Source organism: Lissotriton vulgaris, chromosome 5, assembly GCF_964263255.1.
Source record: "Lissotriton vulgaris chromosome 5, aLisVul1.2, whole genome shotgun sequence".
NCBI classification, from domain to species: domain Eukaryota; kingdom Metazoa; phylum Chordata; class Amphibia; order Caudata; family Salamandridae; genus Lissotriton; species Lissotriton vulgaris.
In genome coordinates this window covers 1588652736-1588677603 of record NC_141693.1, presented here as the reverse complement: position 1 = coordinate 1588677603, position 24868 = coordinate 1588652736, and the positions used below count along the sequence as shown (strand labels likewise).

The 24868-nt window shown below is 42.5% G+C and overlaps 1 protein-coding gene across 1 annotated transcript in view; it reads left to right on the top strand.

Annotated features, from left to right (window-relative positions):
- The window catches only part of LOC147716750 (dehydrogenase/reductase SDR family member 4-like), a 254741-nt gene that overhangs the window by 200320 nt on the left and 29553 nt on the right, over positions 1-24868 (top strand). Inside the window, exon 7 of the mRNA XM_086923692.1 lies at positions 24675-24809. Coding sequence (XP_086779818.1) covers positions 24675-24809 — 135 coding nt within the window. The remainder of the gene's footprint in view (positions 1-24674; positions 24810-24868) is intronic.

The window sequence follows — 24868 nt, the reverse complement described above, 5'->3', positions numbered from 1 at the left end:
AACCTGAATAGAAAGTTGTGGCTACCATTTTATCTATCGGGAATGATTCCCGGGGCTGAAAATCTGTGTGAAAGCCCACATAAGGGGTCAGGGTGAAGATACTCTGACCGTTGAGAAATGGAGGTGTCAGTGACAGTAGTTATATGTTTAAAATAGTTTCTTTTTAATTGAGGGCAATATTTGCGACAACACTGCTACTGCAAGCGTGGCCCCCCATTTACCATCACGGGGACATTTCAACTATCAATGTCTTCGCAAATATTGGTGAAAATATTCAAAAATAGTCAATGAATTATTAGTGGGCATTGTTAAAGAGATATCGATAAATGTTTTATAGAGTTATTTATATAGTGAGTTATCTACTGTGATAGTTAGAATTAATTATATAGTTTTCATTTTTTAATGTGGTGGATGTCACCACGGGGATCGTGATGAGCAACGTCATTGTGATCGCCGGTCTCACCGCGAAATTGGTAAATTGTTTTTAGAGATGGTTGTTCTAGAAATACACTAGAAAAACGTGAGTTTGAAGTGTACAGTAATACACCTCTAGTATGTAAAATAGTGTAATGTGCGTGCATATATGTGTTTTCGCTTTATAGAAAAGGCACAATTGTCAAGGTCAACATGTCATCGCAACTTCCAGAATAACCGTGAAAACGGAAAATAGGTCTGAAATAAGGTTTTTATAGAAACTTAGTACAAAAGTATGAGTTTAAATATGCTTTGAAGGAAGTATGAATATGGGAACATGTGTAGGGCAATGTTCATAATGGATTTTTTTGACAAATTATTTTTGGATGTGTTGGTGGTCATTGGAAGTCTGCTTTTGAATTCCTTTTTCACTACGTGTCTTTCAGGATCACAAAGTCATCGTAAATATAAAAAATTTACATAAAAACAAAGCTTATTAACCCATTGAAGCAAATACAGGCTTATAAAAATACCCCTTATAAAGCCATTTTAGACAATACAATTTAAAAACCTTAAACATTCAATAAGAAATCATAGGTTACATGGATGTTATAGATGGGAAATAGAATTTGAAAAACCATAGAAATTCACTTAAAAATACAAAGGTTACAGGGACATTATGGTGAGGATTTAGCATTTAAAAAAACCTTAGAAATTCAGTGAAAAAAACAAAGGTTACAGAAACGTTATAGTTAGGCTGATATTTCACTCAAACAAAACCAGAGAAATTCAGCAGTTATAGTTAGCTGCGCTAACTATAACTCGCGCCCCTGCAGTGCACGGATTCTGACAACTGGAATGCATTCCGACCGGAATGAATGCTCTCATTGTAAAGAGCTGAGGTGCAGTTCATTCCTGCACCCAGTGGCAGGCTACCCAAGGGGCTTGCCACTGGTTGCAGGGATCAACAGGGGGGCACCATATAGAGGCCTTGCACTCATTGAGGCACTGCTTAGGGACCCCAAAGTCAGATTCCCTCAGCCTTTCTGTGTCGGAAAGGCTGGCACAGAAAGGCTGTAGGAAGCCACCATCATAATCCCTCGGGCGGATAGATTGGGATTACTGGCTCCTTTCCGAATGGCAAACGTGCTCCCAGAGGCTGTCGGAAGACATTTGGAAAGCCGTACGGATTCCTTTCCACCCAATCACATCATAATAGGTCTGTCGGAAAGGAATCCGAACGAGACATTTCGATGCAGTAGGAGCCGTTTCCGACCGCATCGAAATTGGCCCCTTAGTTGCAAAGGAATGAGTACAATAAACATAAATCTATATCTATTATACACATTGATATATATATATGTATATGAATACGTACATGTATGTGTATATACAACTTAAACTTACTTGTGATGTAAATAATTCCTCCAGACCAATAATAAAGAAAGAAAAAGAAAACTTCACTTACTAACCCCACTACCTTTTTAATAGGGTCCTCTTTGTGGGCGACTGTATCAGTCCTGTGGTGTGTCACCTGACATTGGGCGATAGAAACCCTGCAAGGGTGGCGGATTTGGGCCCTGCCGATCCCACCACCTGCTGAAAGTGTGAGGCGAGGTGGCGCTGTTCATGCACTATTAACGCTGTCAGCTGTGCCTCACTAAAAAATGTGTTGTGGAGTTACCTCCTCATGTCTCTGTCAAAGCTGGCATAACTTAAGTAACAGGGTAGGAAAATGAAAATAAAAGCACCTGGGCAGTTAAAAGGGAAACAAAAAGAGAAAATAAAGATGAAAAACAGGGGTAGGTGGACAATAATGGGGTTTCGGGACTTGGCATCAGGGAAATACAGTTAAGCAGGAGCATGGTGGACTACACAAAATGGCTGTGTGCTTGTGCAATGTAGCTTGCCGTTTTGCACTATTGCGCTATTGCGCTATTGCTTGAATGCAAAATCATTGGCATCATTTTTTAACGTGAGCCACTGGAGATACATTACACTGAAATATGCGCAATCTTTTAGTAAATTCTAAAACTTTCACACACACCTAGATAAGACCTGACACATACTCAAGGAACCTGTCATTATCGAATCACTGTCCTGGCTTTACAAGAGGTGAACAAACACTGTAAGCACTTATTAGGGGATGAAGATGCCCAGGTTCCAAATAACATAATTGGGACCAAGAACCTCATCTATTAAAGACTGTGCGTGACTATGATTTCCTTAGACCTGCAAACACTCATGTGGCCTTCAAACATCCATGCATCAATTGGCATTGCGATAGCTTTCTCTCGGCAAGCTCAACCCCCTCATCACTGCGACACACTCTTCCAAACCAGTAAACCTGTGCCACCAGGGAGGGGCTAGGCAGAGAAGTGCTGGTCAACTGATGCAGGCACTTGAGGCATGACGCTTGCTGCTGCACTTTAAAGTGGTAGCCTGCTGACCCGCTGGAGCCCTGGAGACGAAATAGAGAAATCCAGTTACAGTTTCGCTGATCTCATTGAGTCTTTGCTAGTTTGATTATTGGGCCTGGTGTAGTTGTGGTTTATTGAACTGATTGATTTGATGAAGCTGCTTATAAGTTATAATTCACTCCTTGAGACCTGTAGACCCAAAGATTGGTACCTTGCATACACTTATCCTTGGATGATTCTTTGATCAGGATATAAATATGTTGAGAAGGTTTTGTTGTTCCCACATACAGATCAGAAATGTCGATGTTGGTCGTTGCTGTTATTAAGGGCACTCAACTGCCCCTAAGTCGGATGCTTTGCTATTCGGTTTGAGTAAATTTAGTTGTTAAGACAGCAGACCATTTTATATATACATTTTCTGATACATTGTTTAATTGTCCTCTGTTTTGTGTATCTACGTGCGTGTGTTTGGGCTTACACAATCATAAACTATATGTTATCACACAATATTAAATATCAATAATTTTTATTAACTCTCATCTAGGCAATTTTTTATACATGTTCTGTTCATTGTGTGTAAATTGATGTATTCATTGCAAAATGTTCTCCTTTGAAAGCAACACTTTGTATTGATAGAGGCTGAGAAGAGCAGCACAGATGCTGCTTAAGCCCGAGCCCTGTAAATGGCAATGCACCCTCTATGCACATGGCACGCTGCTGCCCACAGTCATATTCGCATTACAATCCTCACTGCTGCTGTTTGTACCAGTAGTGTGCATTGAGGCATACTGTTCCTGCAGAAGACCTCCTCTACATATGGGCATTCTTTCCTCCAAATGTAAAAGGGCAGAATGCTGTTACTCACAGAGAAGCCAACTAATGGTTGAACTGTGCTTACTAACTGCCTAACACTGTAGTGGGCACATAAAATATATGAACAACACAACAGCAGACCAATGGATGAAACAGCTGGCTGAAGGCACATTAATTTTAAAATACTAATATATTTGGCCCTTTTTGGGTAAAGTTCCTTAAACTGTTTGCCTTCCTCCTAGACCTTTTTCTGACATTGTGTTGCTGAGTTAGATGCTTTGGACACTTTGCCACTGCTGATCAGTGTCAAAGTGCAAGTGCTCCCTGTATAAAGTGTTATGTGAATTGGCTGCCCATAATTGGTATGTTTGTCTTACTAGTAAAGCTCCTAGTAAAGTGCACTATGTGTTCCAGGGCTGGTCATGGAAATGCTACTAGTGGACCTGCAGCACTAATTGTGCCACCCCACAAGTAGCCATAAAAAGAGATCTCAGGCCTGCCAGTGCAGTGCCTGTACGCAGTTTGTTAACTGCCTTGTTGTCCTGACAATTGCACCCACTTAGCATACACTTGCCAGGCATTACCCTTCCATTTTTACGCACATCAGATACCCCTATTGTAGGCCCACGGTACCCCCCTGGGCAGGGTGCAATGTGTATGTGAATGGTAGGAGATGTACTGAGGTGTGTACCATGTCCTGACTGTGTAATACTGCCAAATTCGTTTTTCACTGTTGCAAGGCCATCTTGCACAATGGACGGAATGGGGAATGCTGTGTCACATGTTTCCAGCATATTTCCCATAGGAATAAGATGAAGAGATGGAGTTTAGTGTGCCTAAACTCAGAATTTAATAACACATCTTTTTGTGAAGATGGTTTTTGACAGTCCCAATCCCAATTCTCCAAATCAGGAAAAGCATTCTGAAGAAGCTGCATAATAAATGCTCTCGGGTCCGACCCTTCCTCCCCCTTGGGGACACCAAACAGCCTTAATTTCTGACACCGCTGGCGATTCTCCAAATCCTCTATTAGCTCCATAGCTGTAATGCTGTCCTCATGCATCCACAGGAAACTAGCCATTTTGGTGGTAGTCTCCTCGGTAGTTGCAACCCTCTGTTGCAATTCCATAATGTCACTCGTAAGTGTCCCCACCTTAGTATTCGCCTCCTTAAGTGATTGCTGGATGCCGTAGTTATCGGCTCTAGCCTGAGCATAATAATCCTAGGTCTCTGCTCTCTGATCACTTAAATCCTGGAGGATTAAGGAAAGTGATACCTGCTCTGGTTCTCCAGAGGATCTTCTCCCCCTGTCTATTGCAGCGCCTGTAATAATTTACAAGGAGTACTAGGTGCATTCTTCGCGCCTACTTCAATCATTCCCATATTACCCTCAGATTCTAGTGAGCTGGCACCTGATAGACGCACTATTATTGTCCTGACCCCCCCTTTGCTTGAACCCAGCGTCGAAGAGGGTTATCCACAGAGGAGTCTTTGGCACGTAATGAAACTATATTCTTGCAACCATTATTCAATTTCTTTGTGTCTTTCATTACCTTAAGTCTAGTATTTTTCTTTTTTTACGGACAATTTAGGCACCGGGTAAGCAGTATATTTCTTACATTCTTGTTGAAGAGCCTTAGTTGCTGGAATATCTAATGCTATTATAACACTATCTCTTTCAGTTTCAAAGCCCCCACTTGAAGCATAAGAGACGGGGCTCGTAGCAGGAGTTGTTACGCTAGAATCATCAGTGCTCGCTAATTTCTGATCCATAGCAGACTGGTAATCAGATGCTGTTTTTTCCCTCTCCTGTGTACCATGTTCCTTTCCATATACTTTGATAGCAGCAAATTGCACATTTTAGCCAGCCCTTCCTCCATAGAATTCCCCGCTATCTGGGGATCTGTTATTCTCAACAGTAAAATAAGCCCTTTGCTTTGTTCATTATTCTCCACTTCAGCCCCAGAGACATTATCTACTTTATCTGGAATCCCATCTGCTTGTGCTTAGCGATCAGGTATACTACTTTGACTAAGATTAAGAGGCTCCACACCATAAGAGTTATTCTTATTACTACCGTGCTTTGCTGGAATCGCCTCAAGAATGGCTTCAGCTATATTGTTGCTACTAGAGAGTTCGGAGGCTGCGCCTGCTACCAGCAATTCCGCTGCTTTGCCTGATTGCAGAAACGGTAGTACTGGCTTTCCCACTTTTGGGCAAGTTCTGGCGGAGTTACATCCCTGAAGCAGCTGTGTATCCTCCACTCCGGCATCCTGTGTGAAGCCTCCCCGTCAGATAAACTCGCCAGTGGACGCCCTGCTCATGCTGTTCTGATCATCTTTGGTGAAGCCATGCTCTCTGCGCAGCTCGAAGGTGACCTGGCCATTAACCTCAGTAAGGTAGTCATCAAGCAGCATCCAGCCACCCAGCGAGTGCTCTGAAAAGCGCGTAGCTGCACCCTGACACTGACCATTGCCTGCATTCACCTCGTCCGCCCAGGCAAAGCAACACCCATGGTGAGTTTAAAAGTACCGCTCTTCACAAGATCTCCGGCTTTTGATCTGGAGTACAGCTCCGGTTCCCTCAGCTTCTAAATACGCTCAGGAATGCACCAGCCGGTGCATTACATCAAACACGAGCCAATTCAGCTGTTTCTTGGTGTGAGGGCTCGGGAGTTCTGCCGTGAGCAGCAAATTGCACATTTTAGCCAGCCCTTCCTCCATAGAATTCCCCGCTATCTGGGGATCTGTTATTCCCAACAGTAAAATAAGCCCTTTGGTTTGTTCATTATTCTCCACTTCAGCCCCAGAGACATTATCTACTTTATCTGGAATCCCATCTGCTTGTGCTTAGCGATCAGGTATACTACTTTGACTAAGATTAAGAGGCTCCACACCATAAGAGTTATTCTTATTACTACCGTGCTTTGCTGGAATCGCCTCAAGAATGGCTTCAGCTATATTGTTGCTACTAGAGAGTTCGGAGGCTGCGCCTGCTACCAGCAATTCTGCTGCTTTGCCTGATTGCAGAAACGGTAGTACTGGCTTTCCCACTTTTGGGCAAGTTCTGGCGGAGTTACATCCCTGAAGCAGCTGTGTATCCTCCACTCCGGCATCCTGTGTGAAGCCTCCCCGTCAGATAAACTCGCCAGTGGATGCCCTGCTCATGCTGTTCTGATCATCTTTGGTGAAGCCATGCTCTCTGCGCAGCTCGAAGGTGACCTTGCCATTAACCTCAGTAAGGTAGTCATCAAGCAGCATCCAGCCACCCAGCGAGTGCTCCGAAAAGCGCGTAGCTTCACCCTGACACTGACCATTGCCTGCATTCACCTCGTCCGCCCAGGCAAAGCAACACCCATGGTGAGTTTAAAAGTACCGCTCTTCACAAGATCTCCGGCTTTTGATCTGGAGTACAGCCCCGGTTCCGTCAGCTTCTAAATACACTCAGGAATGCACCAGCCGGTGCATTACATCAAACACAAGCCAATTCAACTGTTTCTTGGTGTGAGGGCTCGGGAGTTCTGCCGTGAGCTTGCTCTCCTAGACGGTGTTATTCCACCATTTTGCACCTCCCCCGCCACCTCTTGGCCTGCCAGTTGCAAAGGGTGCATAGGCTTCCATTGGTTAAGAATCAACAGGGGTCTCACTACCCAAGGCCATTTTCGATTTTTGTGGGGAATTTCTTGCCTCGGCAGGTGGTATCTTTAAAAGCCCTCCCTAGTTCTCCTGTGACTGTCGATTCTTATACTATTGTCATACGATCTGACCTCTGCAAAGTGACTATGGACAGATGGTGGAAGTTACGCCAATTGATCGATTCGCTTAAACCCACTGGAGCACAGTTTTTTTTTTTACAGGAACCTGCACGTTTGAAAGTGCTGCGTTGGGGTCAATCATATTTTTTTTGACCAAACAGGAGGCAAAAGTAGCAATTGGCAGATGGCAAAAAGAGATTCCAGATACTACTTAGATTGTTTTGATCTGGACTGGTAGTAGGATATAGTTAAAAATGGAGGAGGAGGGTGGGAGAAGGGGAGAATGGGGCTTGGTTTAGATATTTATTTCTTTTTTTTGCCTTCTCTCTTCATTCCTTTCTTCCACCCTTTATCTCTCGTTTGCTTCCCTCTTATTATCTCTTTCTTACTTTTTTTCTATCCTTTATTGGGCTCGGTTTCTATTGGAAAACAAAATGGGCTTTTGAATAATGGATGTGGGTCAGCTTGGGAGCTACTGTGCGGGACATTGTCTCCAGGAGCTGCCAATCAGCGGCAGCTGGTAGGAGGGGATGATTCCTCCTCTACGATACAGGGAGGAGGGTGGTGTGTCTAAGGGGGGAGGGGTTGGGAGGGGGATTTTTGAGGGGCAGAAAAAAGTCAACAAGGGATATATAAGAAAATGAGAGGTAAATTTGTAAAAAGAACACATCAAAATGGAATAAGCAAGGAAGTGAGGGGTATTTGGGGTTGGGTAGTACTAAACTGAAAAGGAAAAAAAGTTTTTTTCATGGATCGGATTAAGTGACTTGATTAGAATTTTGAAGGCCTTAGTAGTAGAATTAAGCGACAACTTGTTTAAGAGGAGTTGAAAATGTATAATCCCCAACTAGTTTTGTCAACAGAGACACATCTATCATATAAAGATTGTAGCCTTTTTAAACTGTTGTAACTGTAAAATGTAGTATGCACAACTAAAGGAACATCAACAAGGGGAACTGCTATATTTAAACATAAACGGTTCACATGCACAATTCTTAAAATATTGGCTGACCAGAGGGGCAGATAGGCAATTGTACAATTAGGAATCTGGGGTAAGAAATATGTTTTTTATTCACTATAAGGCCCCAACATTGACATTCCCTCTGTCATTCATGCTCTGAATATGGAAATGTTAAATTGGGAGGGGGAGCAGGTCGTAATGGGGGATTTTATTTGTGTGATGAACAATAGTATAGGTACAACTAGACAAGGGGCTACTCATAGAATGCGGAAGACTCGTGCAGCAATTGTAGAATTAGGACGGCTTCAATCTATTAAAGATGCTTGGAGACATTTAAAACCAACTGCTCCAGTGTACACGTATTATTCTGCTCCACATCGATTGTATTCTATAATAGATATGGCATGGGTGTCTGACTACCTGATGATGTCATCGGATATAGAAGTTTGCCACAAGTTACTCCGGATCATAATCCCATATTACTATCATTTAGGCTAGAACCCGAAGGCAAGATATTCAGACCTTTCCAAGATATTTGCTTATAGATAATGGCTATTTAGATAATACCAGGAGAACATAGGTACAGCCTAGATACCTATGATTTGGGATACTATGAAGGCAGTAGTAAGAGGTATGACTCAGCAATTTGTATGCCATTAGAATAAAGTTAGGGAAATAGCAAAGAAGGAGGCTATCCAAGCAGTACGTAGAGCTGAAGAACTACACTCAGCAGAGGTTTTATCAGGCACTAATTATCAGGAACAACTCCTTCTCTTGTTGATGGATGCTAGATTAGCTGCAAGGAAGACATTCAAGGAAAAAAATGCGGCTAGGTTCCATAAGTCTTGTTTCGCACAATATGAATATTGGGAGCAAATAGGCAGGGTTTTGGCTTACAAAGTGGCAGAGGATAGAGCTAATACTCAAATAAGAAACATAAAGGGTGCAAATAGCACCCTGTATTCTAACCCACAGGAGATCCTGAAACAATTTTCCACATTTCATAAGGAGTTATATACTCCAACGATAGTTCCGGAAGAGGAGGATATATGGTGGTACCTTCAGGTTAGAACTTTTCCAATAGTGAGCGAAGAGGCATCTGCTTTATTAGAGAGGGAAGTTACGAGGGAAGAAAAAGTTCTGGCAATATCTTCCCTACCATCTGGAAAGGCAGCTGGAGAAGATTCTATACCTATTGAATTTTATAAACTTTTCAAAGACATCTTAGCTCCATTATTTAGACTAGTTATGCAGAGCATAGGCGCTACGGGAAAGGTATCAGAATCTTGGAATTTTACACAGATGGTTTTCTTTCTTAAAAAAGGTAAGCCATCTGATGAGTTTGGCTCTTATCGGACAATTTCGCTTTTAACGTAGATGCTAAAATCTTTGCGAAGATTTTGGCAAATCGTCTGTCGCTAGTCATGCCTGGGTTGGTATCTTCTCATCAACATGGTTTTATCCAAAGTAGGGACAACACTACAGCGCACATCAATGTGGCAGTGGGGGCTTTTGATATGGCTGGATAGATGGCAAATCCCTTGGGTATGATTCTTTTAGACGCTGAGAAGGCCTTCAATAGAGTGGGATGGGATTTTTTATGGGCCGTACTTCATATGTTTGGAGTGAAATGGCAATTTAAACGATGATACAAGCTATGTAAAATAAGCCCCAAGCTAAATTATAATATTTAGGCTTGCAGTCAACAATTTTTCTGATTCTCTGTGGAACTAGGCAGGGGTGTCCCCTTTCGCCTTTATTGTTTGCTTTATATATTGAGCCGTTCGTTCATTTATGCTTTACAATCTAACCCCCAAATTCTGCCACTTCTGTCAAGTGATGCATCGCTTTAGGCTATCGCTTACGCAGATGATATTGCGGTTTTTACAATTGAACCAGCCGAAACTATTAAGGGTATATAGGATGAAGCACTTAAGTTTGGCTTTATTTCAGGGTATACATTGAACGTTAAGAAAACACAAATGCCACTTAATTTTAAAACTGTGAAACGAACTTTAGGTGTATGCTCTGTGGCCACTTATTTGGTGGCCAGGCTGTCTGCGCAGTTAAATAAGATATTTTCTCTAAACTATGATTCTTTATCGAAGGATACAGTTAAAGTATTAAGGAAGTGGCATACACTTCCTATAGGTATTGTAGGACGTTCCAATATTATAAAGATGAAGATTCTGGTCAAGTTTTAATATTTATTTAGATCTATTCCTTTGCGGGTTCCGAATTTGTTTTTTAAGAAACTAAAAGGTGCGCTGGGTAATTTTATCTGGGGTTGTAGAAAAGCCAGACGGGCTATTGATCTGTTAAAGCTACCATATGAACAGGGCGGTCTTGACTTTCCTGACTTCAAGAAATATTTCTAGGCTACTTTTGCTGGGTGTTTTCGCAGTCTTTTAAATCCTGAGTTTAACATTTTTTTCAACCAATTTATTTTCGGAGAGGGCAGCAATATGTACTTATACAGGAATAATGACCCAAATTATTTTAAAAGAATCAAGTTTAAGACCATCAGGGATAGAACATTTATATAGCGTGCTATGTTCACAAGATGCAATTTGTCATTGTACCATGATAGGCTCCCCTTATGGGATAACCCGATACTCCCGGATATATTTCAGGGTGTTGTTGGCAAACGTTGGGCCACGTATGGGATTACCTGCTTGGGAGATCTTTATGACCATAATGGCTTTGTTCCTTTTAAGAACTTGCAGATGCAGTATAAACTCTCTGATTGCATGTTCCTAAAATATTTACAGATTAGGGACTATTTGGTGAGGTATTTAAACTTGACTAAATTATCTAGCGCTGAAATTTGGGATTGTCTGTATAGTGAGAAGGTAAAATCTGTTATAATCTAAATGTATAAATGCATCCCAAACTCTAGGCAAAACAATTTTGAAAGACTGGCAGATCGTTGGAGTAAGACTATAGGGATGGAAGTAACACCTACCGTTATTCAACAATCATTAAGCACTATAAAGGAGTCAGTGCACTCCGTTAATATGCAATTGCAGCAATTTTGCACCATATGCTTGTGGTACTACACAGCCGCAAATAATTTCTAAATGGTCTACGTCTGTTTGGGGTAGCAATCAGACAAAATGCGCTAGGTGTTATTTGGTTGCAGCTAGTATTATACATATGCTTACAACTTGTCTTGATTTAGCAACGTATTGGCAGAAGATTAGCCACATTTTTTCTCAAAGTTTGGGGATAGAAACATCAGTGACTGTCATAGAAAGGATGATGGGTCTTAAGATAGTGAGTCATCAAATCACCCGGCTAGCCTCATTATTGTTGGTTACTGCTAGACTGACAATTGCTCGGGTAAGGATTTCTTCTAAACCACCTTCTATAAATGATTGGCGGATGTTGCTTAAAGAAACGTACGAGATGGAAATAGCCTTAGCTAGGGCAAGGGGCTCTTGTTCTATGATGGAGTTGAAGGCAATATGGGGGCTTTTATTTTAGATACATTTGGATCATTTAGAACAATTGTTTTTTGTATTTATTATTTGTGATATTGATAACTGTCAGGCTGATTTTGTATTTTGTTGCTGAAATGTTGCTTATTTGTGATTGCCTAATGTTATTCAATTTTGCTTTGATGTAGTTTTCTTTTGTTTAGGGAACATTGTGTAAAATTTGTGCCCCGCTTGTTGACAATAAAAATTTTTTTAAAAAAGAAGATGGTTTTTAAAATGTGTGTTTAGAAACCATGCTTTTAGAACTAGCTGCTTTCTTGTCCCAACCATCCTGCATGCCTCTGCCTGGTTGTGTATTGACTGTTTGGGTTTGGATGTGACAGGGTCTGGGAAGTGTCCTGACACAGGGAGGAGTAGGTGAGACAGCAACAGGCTGGCCTGCATTTGGTGTGGTGGGAGGAGTAGCCCCTTTGATGCGAAGCGGGCTGTGCTGCTGCCACAAAAGAATGGCTCCACCTCCTGCAGAGTGTCGAAGGCCCAGACCCTTAATATCAAAGAAAGAGGTGTGCACTGGCAGGAAGAGACCCAGAACTGGTTTGGACCAGGCTAAGAGCCCCCTGAACACAAAGACTTCAAAGGCATTTAGGTATATAAATGTGAGAGCTGAAACCCCTGAACTCAAGACTGAACTCAAGCCTGAAAAAGGATTGAAACTACTTTGTGATCAAGAGGATCCTCTGCGAAAGAAGAACAGCTGAAGAGACTGAAGAGAAGGACTGCCCTTGCTGTGTGCTCTGGGGCTGGCCTGCAGTTTGCTGATTTTACTAAGGAGAGGACAAGGGACTTTGCTGTGCTCTGTCCTCCAACTTGAAAGGACTTTGCTGTGTGCTGTGTCCTGAAGTAACTTGTCTCCAAGGGCCCGAGAAACTCAGGAACATCGCAGTTTCCAAGTGTGTCTCAGCGACGCTGTGTGCGTGTGCTTTTTGCAGCCTGAGACCTTCATGAGAATTGCCCCATGACCGTGTGCCCCGCAGCAGTCCTGCACTCTACTTCGATTGACAGCGTGACCAGAAGTGCTGTGATTGTATTGCCATCAGCCTGGACTGTCGTCCCCAGGGGGAGCCGTGAGAAATCACCGCCACCAGCCTGAGCCTGCCTTTGCCAAGGAGAGACCTGTGAATCGTCACCATTGTGGATCCGAGGTCCTTTGCCCAAGAACAACTAAGTTGTGCCGGGAGCCGATCAGCTGCGAGGCCGTCGCCTGGTAGCCCGACTCTCACTGTGAGGAGCAGCCAAAGCCAACCTGAAGCTGCACAGCGTGACGTCCAAGCCGCGAGGAGAAGAGAGAGAGACTGCACCCCCCCAGGTAATGCTCAGCGAATGTGCCTGTGTCGCCGCCTGGGGCAGAGTGCCTGCTACGAGAGACCACTCTCGGCCTTTCCCATATTTGCAGCACGAGCCTCCGCTCAAATCAAATTCGCGGCCCATACTTGGAGAGGAGTGGCAGTACCGGGGTCGGATTGTGGAGCTGCACTTTGTTTCCTTCATAACAGTATTGGGGGCATATTTGGCATTATTACTTGCTTTACAAACCACATTAGTACTTGCATTAAGGACTGTCTTATTTGTACATTACGAACTGCATTACTAACTGCATAGCATTGCATTAGGACTGCATTAGATCATCGTGAACTGTTCATGAATACCACAAAAACCTACAAGTGATTGTTGGCCTAATACCAGGCACAGTGAAATATTACGATTAGGCATATGCAGGATATTTTTATCGTTTGGCCTCATTGTATTTATTTTTTATAAAGATACCTCTATTTTCCTAAATCAGAGTGGTGTCCATTTGTGGCGTTATCACTGTGTTACTTGGAGTGTGGTTGCAAATACTTTACACATTGCCTTGGAGATAAGCCTGACGGCTCGTGCCAAGATACCAGAGGGTGAGCAGGGGTTATCTAAGAGGGTGTCCCTCCTTTCTCTGACTTGAAGCAAGGGCCCCTATTAGGACTAAGGTACCTACCTCTGCCAACTAGAGACCCCGAGGTCTAACACTCATCTAGACAATGTTTGATTGATGTTCTGTTCATTGTATGTAAATTGATGTATTCATTGCATAATGTTTTTCTTTGGAAGCACTTTGTATTGATAGAGGCTGAGATGCGCAGCACCATTCTGCTCCTTAAACCCGAGCACTGTAAATGGCACTGCACCCCCCATGCACATAGTACGCTGCTGGCCAAAATGACATCCTCATTACCATCCTCACTGCTGCTGTTTGTATCAGTAGTGTGCATTGAGGTATACTGTTCGTGGAGAAGACTTCCTCCACATCTGGACATTCTTTCCACCAAATGTAAAAGGGCAGAATGCTGTTACTCACAGAGAATGGTCCCTAGACATTTACGAGGTTTGAACAAATAATAAACATAAGCTAAACAGCCTGTATGTTCTTTGTCCAGCCGGACAGAGTTTTAATTAAACAAGTCAAAGTAATAAAGTAAAATCACGTACAGTTGCAAGTGGGACACAGCCTGTATCCAATTTACATACATAAACACGCAACAGACAAGAATAAAGGGACGTTTTTTAGAAGGCGAAGAAGTAACAGGAGTTTCTGCATATCATACAGTTAGGCAGATTTGGATCATACTAGAGTACCATTGTATAGCTTAAGCTCATTGTTTACAATACATATGGTACGTTTAGTGTCGACGACATTTCGATCCCTGGGGCAAGGAGTCATGGGAACATCATCAGGACTTATTGGTAGAACAAGCCTGCATGTGGGGAGGTACACATTATAAGGTACATTTAATTATATTTACAAAAGGTCCAGACAAATAAGAAAAAACGTTGGGGGAAAAAACAAAAGGAAGAATCAAGTATTAATGGTTGGGCAAGCCATAATTTCAATGATTTACATAAGTGACAAGAGTGACATGGTAAAACATTGTTGGTGCATACAATGTGAAACAACCAATTGCAGAGAAGACGCATGGTGAAGCAGGCCCTCGTGTCGCCATGAGAAGTCGTGATGTTTGTGTTACTTCAACTTGATAAAAAGCACAGTCACGAAATTGCGGTCATTTTAAAATACAATGATAACAATGTACCGAGCAATGTGGAGCCCAGCCCTAAATGTGAAAAAACGAGCATCCAAACATTAAAAGAACATAGTGTTACTGGATGAGGCGTATGTGCAAGGATCGAAGGTTACTGAGGCGGGTGCGGCTCTACCTCAGGAGAGCGTGGTTAGCGAAGGGCCATGCGAGAAGGGTAGGTGCCGGAAAAACGGGGGGAGCAGGAGGTCGTGAATAAATGAATAATCAATCAGTCACACGGTATTACGCGTAAAAGATGCGTTGAATGATTTCAGCGAAGTGAGGTTCCTACATGAGGGCTGTACCTGTGAGGAAGGAGGGAGAGTTAATCAATGTGGCTGCACCGCTTTCTGACTATCGCGCAACCGTGTGAAGCTGAGGGAAAGAATTCTTACCAGAATAGGAGGGAAGACGGAGAGTGCCGGAGTCTGCAGGCATTGGTAGGACGCAGTGTATGTGCCTGAATTGGTGGCAGATGCGTGACTGGTACAATGACCAAGTCGAGGGAGACATGTGGAAAGACATACATTCAGGAATAGGGTTCCGTAAAAAGGGGAGTTGGCCGTTAGTTCCATGATATGGAGGGCAGCCGTAGTACATGGAAAGGGCGGACTTACCAAGGCAGTGCTCGTGTCTGAAGGCGCAGCTCCGGCCGGGGGTTCAGAGTAATGCATTGGCTGTGCACGGAGGGTACAGTTAATAAGGATCGCACAAGATCACGTGTCTCAGGATTCAGAAAGGATTGCTAATGCGCAAGAGGGAGTGCAGCGGCCATCTTAGGCTAGTGTTGGGAAGGTAGTGTTGGATACATACGGCGAGGTGACTGAGGAAAAATAACCAACATTGAATTACATATGTACGAGGAAATAAGGTCAAAAGTATTAAAAGGCAAAATACTTAAGCTTGAATTGCATATGTGCAGAACAGTAAGGTCCAGAGTACAAAGGAGGTACAGATTGATTATTGACTGTTTTTTTTTTTTACACAAATTTTTACAAGAGAGAGGTCCAGTCCTCGAGATGATTTAAACTGTTTCTGATACTATTAGTCTTTAAAATCCACTTCAGTTCTTCCTTGTTCAGCAGTTTGTGGATGTCGGCCCCTCTTGGTGGGGGTTTAACAGTTGTGATAATAGTCCATCTGAATTGCATTTCGGTGTGGCCACCTGCAACAAAGTGATCCACCAATGGTTGGTTTGGCGTCCAGCAGCGGAGTTGTTGACAGATGCGGAGTTTCGCCTTTTGCGATGTTTGGCCTACATAAATTTTTTCGCATGGACAAAAATAGCATAAACAACATAAAAGTGTTGCAGTTTGAGAAAGTCTTCCTTTCAAATTTTACATGAGCATACACAAAATATTTCACTTCGATGGTTGTATCACATGCAATGCAAACGCCACATTTGACGTGTACAGTAAGGCGTGGGAGCCCCCACAGGTCATTAAGCGTGCCACTTAGTTCATTGGAAGGTAAGGCAGCCCTTACCAAATGGTCTCTGATGTTTTTCGCCTTTCTAAAGGCAAAGATCGGGCGTTCAAGGTTTAGTACTCTCGCATTAAGTACCTTCCAATGCTTCATCACACTTTTGGGTACCGCATTGGAGGCGGGGAGAAGGTGGTTACACAGATCAGCCTCTCTTCTGGTTTTTTAATTCTGGGTTCCAGAAGGACCTCCCTAGGGCAGTACTAGTCTCTTTTGAGTGAGATGTGGACAAGTTTCTTTGGGTAAGTCTGCAGCATAGTTTGTTTCTAAGTGTTTGAGCCTTACTAAAGAAATCTTCTTTACGGTAATAGTTCCTTCTAAATCGAAGAAACTGAGAGTATGGAAGTGAGTCACGAAGAGCTCTTGGATGGTGACTTTTGTAATTAGGCAAGGTGTTGTGCTCAGTGGGTTTTCGATATATACTGGTTATGAGTTGGCCGTCATGATCTATTTTTAGGTCAAGAAACAGAATTGTCTCTTTGCTTTCATACAGAGTAAATTGGAGTCCACCTCAGTTGTTGGTGAGTCAATGCTGTAGTTGCAGCAATGATTCATGGTATTCATTCCAGATCATGAATATAAAACTTCAACAGGGCGATGCCACTGTGGAAGGGGTTGATCTGATTGAGGATGCAAATTGTTTCTAGGTCATCCATGAAAAGGATAGCCAGGTTAAGAGCAAAAACTGCTCCCATCGAAGAACCCCTCACTTGACTGTAGAAATGGTCGATGAAAAGAAAAAGGTTCTTAGTCAGACAGATCTCCAGGAGTTGTAATATAAATAAAGTTGGAACTGCATGCGGTTGTGGGCGTTTATTCAATGTCCTTTCATTGACAAGCATGGATTCAATTTGGGGGATGTTGGTATAGAGTGACTCTACATTCAGCGTACACATTACGCTGGATGCAGGGTCAAATGGATACTCCTCAATCAAATTAATCATGGCCATACTGTCACGTATATAGCATTCAGTAATAGGCACAAAATCTTTTATAAAATGGTCTACGTATTGGCCCAGAGGTTCCAAAATGGAGCCGCATCCAGAGACAATTGGACGGCCAGGAGGTGTTTCTAGGTTTTTATGGATTTTGGGCAAGGTGTATATCACCTGTATTCTGGGTGATTTTGTATTAAGAAACTGGTGTTCCATTTTGCTGAGGAAACCTGCTTCAAGGCCTTCATTCGTAACCTGGACAATGAGCTTGGTTATTTCTTTTGTGAGGTTGCCAGGAAGTTTGCAGTAGTGGTCCGTGTTTTTAAGCTGGCGTAGTATTTCATTCTTATATTGATCGATATCGTGAATGACAATACCGCCGCCCTTGTCCGCTGGTTTAATGACTAGAGTGTTGTTGGATTTTAGTGTGGACAGGGTTTTTTCTCATCAAGTGAGATGCTGTAGGGTATAAATGTTGTTTGGCTTTGTAAAGTTGTCATATCATTAAGGACTAACTTTTCTAAAGTGATAATTTCACCAGGGATCATATCACTTGTGGTTGAGGTGGATGGAGGCCTGAATGGAGTTTTAGAATTCTTAGTGGGTGTTGGATTCAGGAGGTAGTAGCTATGTAATCTAATTTTCCTAAAAAACTTTAAGAGCTCGGTTTGCACGTCAATAAAATTAGGTCGCGTGGGAGGCTCGAACGAGAGACCTTTGTTCAATATGGATTGCTCGTCTGTGGAGAGTTGATGATTAGTGAGATCAAAATTAGGGAGTTTGGAGTCATTGGGTAGTGCTGGTATGAGAGAGGGTTCATTTACCATTGGTAATGCTGGTGGCACGTTAAGCGTTCACCAGGAGGGTTGGGCCATTGTGGTGGCTGCTTCCCTCTTCCTCTATTTTGGAGGTCCGATTGACCTCTGCCTAAAAAAGTATTCCTGTTTGAGGTGCTGGCGGTGCTGGGGCCGTCCCCCTGGTCTGAATTGTCTGATGATTCCGCAGAGGTATCCGAGAATCCAACCAAGTTTGGGCGTTTGTTAAATCTGCCTCACGGTCTGTGGTTTTGTGGGCCACTATAGGATTTGTTGATATAGTAGTCTTTCGCCAGGTTTGGGTATGCTCTCTCTTGCGTGAATGCTTTGATGTCCTTTCTCACTTTATTAGATTTTTTATTCTGTTCCAATCTGTGAAATTCGTCAATGGTTTTTGGACTTCTTCCAGAAGTTACTTGCTCTCGCTAGTATTGTTTTTATCGTTAATTTGTTGTTCCAGATCCCGTATCTCTACACTAAGTTTCTTCAATTCCTCAGTGGCTATATCAATACCCAGGACCATCCAGTGCCTAGAACATGTGGTACCGATGTAACTGAAACCGGTGGTATATTTGGGGCTGTCAGTGAATACTTCCGGGAATATTGGCTTTAAGGTATTCTGTCAGTAAGCGTATCATAAGGAAAAGCCTAACTTCTTTCTTTTTGCTTTTTTCCAATTGCTCAGTTAGTGGAGTTGTTTGATCATGTGGTGTCTCAGTAGTTTTTGAAAGTAAGGATGGACCCTCCAAGATTTTCTGATTGTACTCAGCGGAATAGAGTTGGGTGTGGTCCTAAGGTGCAGCTCCTACCAGAGCTGCGCCTTCAGACATGAGCACTGCCTTGGTAAGTCAGCCCTTTCCATATACTATGGCTGCCCTCCATATCATGGAACTAACGGCCAACTCCCCTTTTTCTGGAACCCTATTCCTGAATGTACGTCTTTCCACAGGTCTCCCTCGAGTTGGTCATTGTACCAATCACGCATCTACCGCCAATTAAGACACATACACTGCTTCCTACCTATGCCTGCGGACTGCGGCACTCTCCGTTTTCCCTCCTATTCTGGTAAGAATTCTTGCCCTCAGCTTCACACGGTGGCGTGATAGTCAGAAACTGGTGCAGCCACATTGATTAATTCTCCCTCCTCCCTCACAGGTACAACCCTCATGTAGGAATCTCACTTCGCTGAAATCATTCAACGCATCTTTTACGGGTAATACCCAGTGACTGCTTGATTATTCCTTTATTCACAACCTCCTGCACCCCCCATTTTTACGGCACCTACCCTTCTCGCATGGCCCTTCGCTAACCACGCTCTCCTGAGGTCAAGTCGCACCCACCTCAATAACCTTCGATCCTTGCGCATACGCCTCATCCAGTAACACTATGTTCTTTTAATGTTTGGATGCTCGTTTTTTCACATTTAGGGCTGGGCTCCACGTTGATCGGTACATTGTTATCATTGGATTTTAAAACGACCGCAATTTCGTGACTGTGCTTTTTATCAAGTTGAAGTAACACGAACATCACTACTTCTCATGGCAACGCGAGGGCCTGCTTCACCATGCGTCTTCTCTGCACATGGTTGTTTCACATTGTATGCACCAACAGGATTTTTCCATGTCACTCTTGTCATTTATGTAAATCATTGAAATTATGGCTTGCCCAACCATTAATACTTAATTCTTCCTTTTGTTTTTCCCCCCCAACGTTTTTTCTTATTTGTCTGAACCTTTTGTAAATAGAATTAAATTTGCCTTATGATGTGTACCATCCACATGCCGGTTTGTCCTACCAATAAGTCCTGATGATGATCCCATGACTCCTTGCCCCAGGGATCGAAATGCCGTCGAAACTAAACGTACCATATGTATTATAAACAATGAGATTAAGCTATACAATGGTACTCTAGTATGATCCAAATCTGCCTAACTGTATGATATGCAGAAACTCCCGCTCCTTCTTCGCCTTCTAAGAAACGTCCCTTTATACTTGTCTGTTGTGTGTTTATGTATGTAAATTGGATACAGGCTGTGTCCCACTTGCAACTGTACGTGATTTTACTTTAATACTTTGACTTGTTTAATTAAAACTCTGTCCGGCTGGACAAAGAACATACAGACTAGTTAGCTTATGTTTATTATTTGTTCAAACCTCATAACTGTCTAGGGACCACTGTCTTTAGTAATAGCTTATGCACCCAAGGTCCGTGACCTACTGCCTTTGGGTTCCCTTGCTGTTCAAAACAACAGTTACTCACAGAGAAGTCAACTAATGGTTGAACTGGGCTTACTCACTGCCTTACGCTGTAGTGGGCAAACAAAATATATGAACAACACAACAGCAGACCAATGGATGAAACAGCTGGCTGAAATCACATTAATTATAATATACTACTATTTTAGTAAAATCAAAAGGCCTTGGCTAACACCAGACCTAAAAAGGGAGACCACTTTGATACAAAACGATGGTGGTGGTCTAAAACTCAAACACAATTGGCATGTCATTCAGCCTCAAACACACTGGTGGTTTACCCCCTGAAGCTTAATGCTGCAGCTCGGTATGGAGCTGAATCATAGGGCCACGAGGAAGAGACAATTTAGAGAAAGTCAGAAAACTATTTATAGAGACCACTATTACATTTAGGACAGAGCTCCATGCTAGTCCAATTAATTATGGGGTTTGCCATAAAAAATATTGGGAAGGTAGTTGGAAAAAAGCTCCTTCTATTTCGGCCTAAGATGTGGTCCACCTTCCATTCTTCAACCTATAAACCACTCTAGGCAGAGTTTTTACCAATCAGTCAATAGAGTAAACATTTTTCATTGTTTAAGTACATCGCGTTCCTGTCAGATGGGCCATATATGGGTCTCGACAGAGCGTAAGGTATGCGCTCAGCAGAGACACTGGGATCTTAAAATCTGCCTCTTAGGGCAGGCCAAGACAACACACAGGACTGTCATGTAACATTTACAGTAACAAAATAATTGTAAGATTAACAAGGTGTATCAAAACTCAAATTGTTCCATACGTAGGACATTACATAGTTCACCATAGAATACACAGATAGCTCAATTGGGTATCCGTTGAAAGCATATATATATGTTCAAGCATATATTCTTATTGTTTGGATGTGAAGTACGCTCAACATGAGTAAGGCACACCTATAATTATCATTGATGGTTCAACGCATAAAAGTAATGTGTTCATATCAAACATCACCCGGGTCTTCATCGGGACTAGGTGACAGGAAAGCTGCCTGTGTAGTGAAGGATAATGGTTGTCAGTAGTGTGAATTAATGAAAATGTGCGGTATAACAATTAATCCGCTATACAAAAAAACTCACCTGATTAAGGTGTAGACTGCCTCATAATAGGCACCCTGGTCAAACAGTATATGTTTTGTGGACAGTTGAATGAACCATGGTTTGTGGAGGCAAGGGTCATATTTGTCATTAAGGCAAAGAGTTTTGTCGACCACTTGGAATCTAGCTGTTTCAATACTGCAACATAGTCTGAACACCGATTTATTAAAGCTGTGACAAGCAATACAACTCCCAGGTGTGCCTATATACATATGCTATGCAACAGAATTGTAACTGGAAATCCTGGCACATGTTTAATATGCTTGCAAGTTAAAACTCTCCTTGTCCGTGAAAAAGACTATATTTATCGATGTCAATATTTATCATCAATTATATTGAACAAGTTGCAGAACAAAAACTCATTCAATCTAACCATTCGTTGTAAAAAGAAAGAAAAAACAGGCAGGTTTAAGAAAGATGAGTATATAGTTAGTTGCATCATTTTATTGTTTTCTTTTTTAAAATGCAGTGCCAAACTGAATAACGCATTTTCTGTAGGGCCTGTGTTTAATCCTTTGGTTACAAATTAAAACCGTCGAATATCAACTCAGTATTTAATGCTTCAGATATCAATGAATGGGCACTACCAAGTTGAGTAATAATAGAGCCAAGAAACAACTTTGACTGGGAATGAATTTATTCCAGATGAAAGGATTTCATTATTGATTAGAAAATGTGTGTGCCTGGATGGATGAATGCAAGACAGAGTTAATGTGACTATCAATGTATGGATAAATTAGGTGGCTTGATGAATGGGGTTTGAATGGATAAGCCACACACATGGATGTATGGATGTCTAAGTGGATCAAATAAATCCATAAAATAGCTAATGAATGCGCTTCCATCAAGAAATAGTCAGACCAATTGCCTTTGCCAATGTTGATTACAATTAAGATGTCTTTTATTCTGTTACAATATGGAGGTTCATGTGTTTTTATAGTAACTGCTCTAGGATATTTTGTGGGAATACTGGAACAAGCACACTTTCTGCTATAATGGTCTTTTGGTTTTCCATGTTTAACTTGCATATTTATGATAATTTAGTTATACTGTGCATGTTTATAACATAAAGGATTAGGAGCCAACTTAATCGTTTGACTGTCAGAATGACTATATATTTTTTTCTCATATCTGTTATGTAAGCGTTATTACTGAAAAATAGCAGAATATATGAACAGTGCTTGAGAGGTGGGTAGTTGCGAATGGTGGTCTGTGAGTGAAATGTCTGAGTGTCTAGAGAAGTGTGAGTCTTTGGAAAGAGTTAGTTAGTTAGTTAGTTAGTTAGTTAGTTAAGAAACCGCTATGAGTTTGAGTTGTCAGTGACCCAACTTGAGGTCCCCATGGGACACAGCCAGATTGTTAAAGGACCACTTTGCAGAGCCTGATGTTGTCCAGAGCATGTGACCTTCAAGGTATGAGAAAGGGTCCACTTGATTCGTCAGGGCGCTCACGACAGATGGCTGTCACATGGCTGTCCAGGCAAATCTCCTATGGTTGCATGTTGGCCAAAATGTTACCATTATTCTGAGCCTTGGTGACCTTTAGTGAGCCTTTGGTCATGAAGGTAAAACACAAAAAAGCTGCAACATGAATCTAATTTCGATGCATAGATTGTGAATAGATTAGGAAGCCAGTAAACAGAGTGGCTTGTGAAAGACTTTTGTATGGATGGGCTGTCTGTACGACATGAAGAAATCCAGAAGAAAGTCTCTTAAAAGACGGTGAATAAAGACATCCACCAGGAATGCGGAAGGATGCCTGCTTATGTTACTGCAAACACACCAGGTAGTGCCACGGTGGTGGTACAGTTAATGTGCTTGGAATCACAATGGGGCATTTTTGGCTATCTTAATGTCAGGGGAATCCAAAGATTGCATGTGCTGAGCCAGCCAGTATGCCAGGAAAAGAGAAAACGTTGCTTTGAAGGATCCCAAAAGCCGCAAAGAGACCTGATTGCCCAAAATAATGGGGACTCAAGAGTCATGTTTCTTTGGAAGGGCGCCATCTTGGGACTAGATTCTTACAGACTCAAGGGCTGGTTGGGCTAACATTAGGCTGAAGCGAAGTACCAGTGGCAAGTGTTCTGCAGGTGATTTGGGCTGCTGGACTATCTAGGCAACGCCAGAGTTGCAGAAGAAGAGAGAAGTAGTGCCCAGATCCAATGATTGCAACACAATAGGTGGCACAGCATGCCATTCACAACCACATGGCATCATCCCTTGTTGAGACATGGGGTTAGTGGGCCTCTGCTTCATGCTGTAAGGGAGTGGAGTGTTAAGAGCAGTGAGTTCCAAATGAGGCAATGAAATCATCGGAATTCAGACCTCATGATGGAGCGACAGATGACTAGGACTAGGTATGATTGGATATTTGTAGTAAACAAGATAGCGTAGTCCTTGAAGTTCCTTTTAAGTAGTTTATTGCAGGTAAGATGGTAAGATAAGAAGAAGAGAATAAAAGCCCACCAGGAGCAGCCTCCTGCAACTCAGCCCAACTGAGTCTTACACACTCAACATTCTAACACGCTCTCAATCCAAACATTCTAGGCTGAGCAGCAGGAATAAGTACAACAATATTCTATGTTATTATGTTTCTGATGCCATCTAGACTGCTCTGGTCCTTTCCCCACATTGAATGTTTCTCTGACGCTCATGAGACAGCCTAGGCGTCCATGCATATGAGAATCTGCTCTATAATACAGATCATATTATGGCACATGGCTTGCCAGGTAATGTGGAGTTCGTGAAGGCAGAGAACCATTTCAAGGTACCAGGGCATGTATATGTGTAGTATGTAGCTACAGAGTAGGACAGCCTAGAGAAACCCTGACATGCATACTCGCACCATCTCGCTGTACATGGATTCAGGCATGTCTGTCTGCAGTTGTTAGGAGATACAAGTCACAGCAACAGAGGCGTACACAAGGCACTAATCGGAGATGGGTGAGTGCCTGTGTCAGGGGACAAGAGAACACACTACCCTTCCAGTGGGGTCTTAAATGACTGCATTAGTGAGCATTGGGGTTCTAGCTTCCAGGTTTAACTGAGTAGCACTCTAGAGAGGTGATGGGCATCTCAATGCATAGGCCCTTCAAGCTTCACCTGCCCCCCTTTATTTTTCTCGCCTCAAAACTGAGTATTTCTCTCTTGCTTCCTTTTTCAGAACATTGGTCCCTACTGTGTCAGTAAGACGGCCCTCTTTGGCCTGACCAAAGTGCTGGCTTCGACCTTGGCGCCCATGAACATCAGAGTAAACTGCTTGGCTCCAGGACTCTCGCGGACAAACTTTGGCAGTATGGTGAGTTTCTCAGGGCATAGAAGCAGTGGATGGTAATTGGAATAGTTAGGGTGGGGCAT